Source organism: Galeopterus variegatus, unplaced genomic scaffold (genome assembly GCF_000696425.1).
Source record: "Galeopterus variegatus unplaced genomic scaffold, G_variegatus-3.0.2 Scaffold92, whole genome shotgun sequence".
NCBI lineage: Eukaryota > Metazoa > Chordata > Mammalia > Dermoptera > Cynocephalidae > Galeopterus > Galeopterus variegatus.
In genome coordinates, this window is record NW_007726203.1 from 652,218 (window position 1) to 656,857 (window position 4,640).

At 62.8% G+C, this 4,640-nt stretch overlaps 1 protein-coding gene across 1 annotated transcript; it reads left to right on the plus strand.

Moving 5' to 3' along the window:
• Window positions 1–6: 6 nt before the first annotated feature.
• Window positions 7–4,024, plus strand: SYNGR3 (synaptogyrin 3). The gene is made up of 4 exons (XM_008581671.1): window positions 7–110; window positions 1,927–2,164; window positions 2,426–2,568; window positions 2,638–4,024. Exons 1-4 carry the CDS (start codon window positions 12–14, stop codon window positions 2,845–2,847), a joined length of 690 nt encoding a protein of 229 aa, XP_008579893.1. The 5' UTR covers window positions 7–11; the 3' UTR covers window positions 2,848–4,024.
• The last annotated feature ends 616 nt before the right edge of the window (window positions 4,025–4,640 follow it).

Consider the following 4,640-nt stretch of genomic DNA (forward strand, 5'->3'; position numbering starts at 1 on the left):
CCGGGCCGGCCATGGAGGGCGCCTCATTCGGCGCGGGCCGCGCGGGGGCCGCCCTGGACCCCGTGAGCTTCGCGCGGCGGCCCCAGACCCTGCTGCGGGTCGCGTCCTGGGTGAGTGGCCCCCGCCCCGGCTCCCTGATCCCGCCTCGCCCCTCGCCCCTCGCCCCTTGGCCCTCGCCCTCAGCCTCAACGACCCCTCCCCCGCGGGCCGCAGGTTGGGGGGACGTCACCGTGCTGGGCGCGCCCACCTGCGGGCGGGGGAGGGGCCGGCGGCAACATAGAGGGACCTTGAGGTCACCGCCGGTCGCCCCCTACCCCCCAGTTCCTCCTTAGGTCTAAGTCCAATCCCCTTCCTCAGCCCTCGCTCCTTTTTTCCTGTTTTCACGACCTGGAAGCGGGCACAGGAGTGGAGACGAGATTCGTGGAGGGGATTCGGGGCTGAGCCCCAGCACCAGGAGGGGGCTACGGGAGCCGAGAGGGACCAGGCTGCCTGCCCCCTTCCCCCGCACACACAGCCTCAGTCCTCCTTAGGTCCAGCTGTGAGTTGAGGGAGGGAGCAGCCGGAAGGGGCTCTGCAACTGGGAGGGCGTCCTGGAGGTGGTGCGGGAGAGGCAGGCTTGGGGGCAACCTACCCACTGGGGCATCCCTCGGACCGGGGCCTCGCTCCTTCTTCCCTCCCCTCCAGGTAGGAGAGATGGGAGGAAGGGTGCCGAGTTCTAGGTTTGGTCCAGCCCAGTGAAGCTGGCGCGGGCCGTACCTCCACGCCTGTCTTCGAGGAGGGCGGTGCCCAGGGTGGGGCAGGGGCTTGGGCCTTCCCAGCGGAGTGACTGAACAGACAAGATGCAGGACTCCTATGTTCTGTCTCAGCTCTTATCCCGACTTGGGGGCCACCCTGAGGGGACACGTTCGTACCCTGGTCTCTCGGAGATAGGGCAGGAAAGGAGCGAGAGTTGAGACTGGGTTTTTTTTCTTGGAAACAGGGCTGCCCAGAGCTGAAAGTGCAGCGTCTGGTTTAGGATGACTGGTCCCCCTCCTCCCTGCCTCCCAGAACTGGTGGGCAGAGGCACTGGGGCTTAGCTGAACCCTAGAGGTCAACAGTGTCGCCTTTTGAGCCCAAACACTTAAAAATGATATTAATAATTAATTGCAGTCATGGGGGGCCCTCATTCTCTCGGGTTCCCGCCATGTGCAGGGAGCTGCGTGGACATTTCTCTGTCCCAACACTCTATGACCTGTGCCTGTTACCCCATTTGGCATGCTAGGAAACAGGCCGCACAGCTCCCAAATGCGGAGGGCAGGTTCCCCGCGGGGCTCGGCCAACAGCTTTGTGCAGCTGTCCCTCCACTGCATCCCTACGCTCTCGCCCTTCTCTCCCGGCTCCACTCCTGCCTCCCTCAGCCCTGCCGCCCTGACGGCTCCAACCTAGGACCACCGATCCAGATGAAGACTCCTGTTCCCACACTCTCGAGTGAGCTGGGGGTTGGGGGGACACCGTGGGACCCACGCGGTGCAGAGAACCAGGCTTGAATTTCAGCCCCAGGTCTTATCAGCTGTGTGATCCTAGACAAGCCACTTAACCTGTTGGAGCCCGAATTTCCCCATCTATAAAAGGGAAAAGCCCCGTGGGGTTTTTTTGGAGGACTTAGTGAGCGAACGCATGTCAAGTAGCGGTTTTAGCAAAGTGCCTGGGCATAGTGGATGTTCACGAAATAGTTTATGTTGTCAATAATTACTAAACATGTGAGGGGGTGGGAAAGGAAGGTGGGCCCAAAGACCTCAACCCCTACCCAGAGATGGGCCGGGTGCTGCTGGGGAACGCAGGGTCAGGCAAAGGGGCATGTGCGCTCAGGGAGGGCGACGGAGACCTCAGTTCTCGGTGGGGAGAGGGGGCCCCCGCAGGGCCCTGAGCGCCGCCCGCCGCCCGCAGGTGTTCTCCATCGCCGTCTTCGGGCCGATCATCAACGAGGGCTACGTGAACGCCGACAGCGGCCCGGAGCTGCGCTGCGTCTTCAACGGGAACGCGGGCGCCTGCCGTTTCGGCGTCGCGCTCGGCCTCGGAGCTTTCCTCGCCTGTGCCGCCTTCCTGATGCTCGACGTGCGCTTCCAGCAGATCAGCAGCGTCCGCGACCGCCGCCGCGTGGTGCTGCTAGACCTGGGTTTCTCAGGTGGGCGGGGCCGAGTGACGGGAGGGGGCCGGCGCGCTGGAAGAGGCGGGGCTTCCCAGGTGGGCGGGGCCTTGCGCGTGGATCACTGCAGGCCTTCCCAGGGGGCGGGGCCTGGTGAACGAGTGAGGCCGGGCTTCCCGGGTGGGCGGGGCATGAGCGTCATGGGGCGGGATGGGGCGGGGCGCGGCACTGGGCTGGAGTTCCTGGTGCTGCGGGCGAGTCCTGAAGCAGGCCAGGTGTTGAGTGCCGACCGTCTCGCAGGGCTCTGGTCCTTCCTGTGGTTCGTGGGCTTCTGCTTCCTCGCCAACCAGTGGCAGCGCACGACGCCCGGTCCCGGCACGGCGCAGGCTGGGGACGCGGCGCGGGCCGCCATCGCCTTCAGCTTCTTCTCCATCCTCAGCTGGGTGAGTGCGGCCCGGGGGCGGCGGGGCGGGGGGCGCGGACGGCCCCGCTGACCCCGGCTCCTCGCTCAGGTGGCGCTTACCGTGAAGGCCCTGCAGCGGTTCCGCCTGGGCACCGACATGTCCCTCTTCGCCACCGAGCAGCTGGGCGCTGGGGCGGTCCAGGCCTACCCCGGTTACCCAGTGGGCAGCGGCGTGGAGGGCACCGAGACCTACCAGAGCCCGCCTTTCACCGAGACCCTGGACACCAGCCCCAAAGGGTACCAGGTGCCCGCATACTAGTGGTTGGCAGGCGCGGACCCAGGCTCCAAGGCATCCCGAGACCTCCCTCAGGTCCCTCCGGCCCAGGGCCAGGAACAGAAGGGGTGGCCACTTTGGGTCGTCTGGGGCCAAGAAGGGGTAGCCCCCAGGGTGCGTGGGCTGTCCTCCCCAAATCCCCCCAGTCCTCTCAGTACTTGGCCCCAGGCCTGAGATCCTAAGGGGACAGCATGGCCCAGGTGATGCGTCCTCCAGCCTGGAGTGCACTGGCCTGGGGGAGGCATTCTCCTCGTGGACCAGCCAACTTGGGGCTCACATGTCCATTCTGGGGTCAGGGGTCTAGCTGGCCAGGTGCAGGGGCTGCCCAGGACAGGGGACAGGGACAGTACCTTCACCCTGAAGCCCGGGATCATGGCCACTGTTCCCCATTCTGTGTCCCTGTTGGTAGTGACTATCCTTGCTCCTGTCATGGTGATTTGTCCTGTCTGGAGCCTCCCTCCATCTCCTCTCACAGGCTCGCTAGAGCAGCCCAGCCCTTTCGGTGTTGTGATTGTAGTCAAGTCTTCAGGTTTCACCTCATAGAGCCCCACAAGCTGCCCCTACTTGCCTTGGCCCAGGCCCCTGCCCAGGTGTGGGTGGTTCTGGCCAGGAAGGCACAAGATGGCTGTGGGCCTGGGCATCAGCCCTGTCCCAGTCCTTCGGTAAGACCAGGCCAAAGGAAGGAGCCAGACCCCTCAGTGTGGGGCAAGACAAACCCCTCAGGAGGAAAGAGGCCTGGAGGTTCCATCTGCCCACAGTGCCCTCTTCTCTTCACCTTGGCTTCCTGGACCAGTTCCCACGCCCCTCAACACACCCCATTTTAAGGCCCAGCCCCGGATGGGGTCCCTGTGCATAGCTGACTACTCATGCATTGCTCGAAGCTGGCTTTTCACATTGTCGATACCAAACGCACCAAACGCGGTTGCACATTTCGTTCTCACAGACAGACGCCTCTCTCTGGAGTTGCAGTGAGTGACGGCCCTGTACGTTGTAGCATAGACCAATGCCGTGTGGATATTTAAGTGAACATGTTTACAATTTTTGTATATATCAATCTCTCCCTCTCTCTTCTGAAAGAGCAATCCGTGATTGTGTATTTTCAGTGTCCCATGTTCCAACTGCAACTTCTTTACAATAAAGACTGTAAATGAGTTTACCGTGACCTGGACACTGCTGGAATCATTTCTAGCCCTGATTCTCCTGGTGGTTGGGATATGAGGGGCACCAGGGCCCAGAATCCAGGAGGGGGTGGGGAGGTGAGAGCCAGACTGACCCGAGGTCCATGGGTCCCCCACCATGTATCACACTGGTCTGGGCAAAAACTCTGCCAATTAGAGCAGGCTCTCTGAAATGCTGTGGAGACCTCACCTCTTTTATCCTTTTTTTTTTTTTTTTTCCTTTTTTTTGTCTTTTTTCGTGACCGGCAACGGGACCGCAACCCTCGGTGCTGGGCCCGCCCCTCGCTCAGCCAGTGAGCGGGCACCCGTCTGCATGTGGGATCCGAACCCTCAGCGGGAGCACCGCCGCACTCCCAAGCGGCGCACTGTAGCAGTGCGCCACCGGGCCGGCCCCCATCTTTTATCCTTTTTTTTTTTTTTTTTTTCCTTTTTTTTGTTTTTTTTCGTGACCGGCAACGGGACCGCAACCCTCGGTGCTGGGCCCGCCCCTCGCTCAGCCAGTGAGCGGGCACCCGTCTGCATGTGGGATCCGAACCCTCAGCGGGAGCACCGCCGCACTCCCAAGCGGCGCACTGTAGCAGTGCGCCACCGGGCCGGCCC

Excerpts from the sequence above, each read along its gene's own strand:
- SYNGR3 (XM_008581671.1), top strand. The coding sequence starts at position 12 with ATGGAGGGCGCCTCATTCGGCGCGGGCCGCGCGGGGGCCGCCCTGGAC. Across the intron at positions 2,165-2,425 it reads GCTAGACCTGGGTTTCTCAG|GGCTCTGGTCCTTCCTGTGG; the intron begins GTGGGCGGGGCC and ends ACCGTCTCGCAG. Across the intron at positions 2,569-2,637 it reads TCTTCTCCATCCTCAGCTGG|GTGGCGCTTACCGTGAAGGC; the intron begins GTGAGTGCGGCC and ends CTCCTCGCTCAG.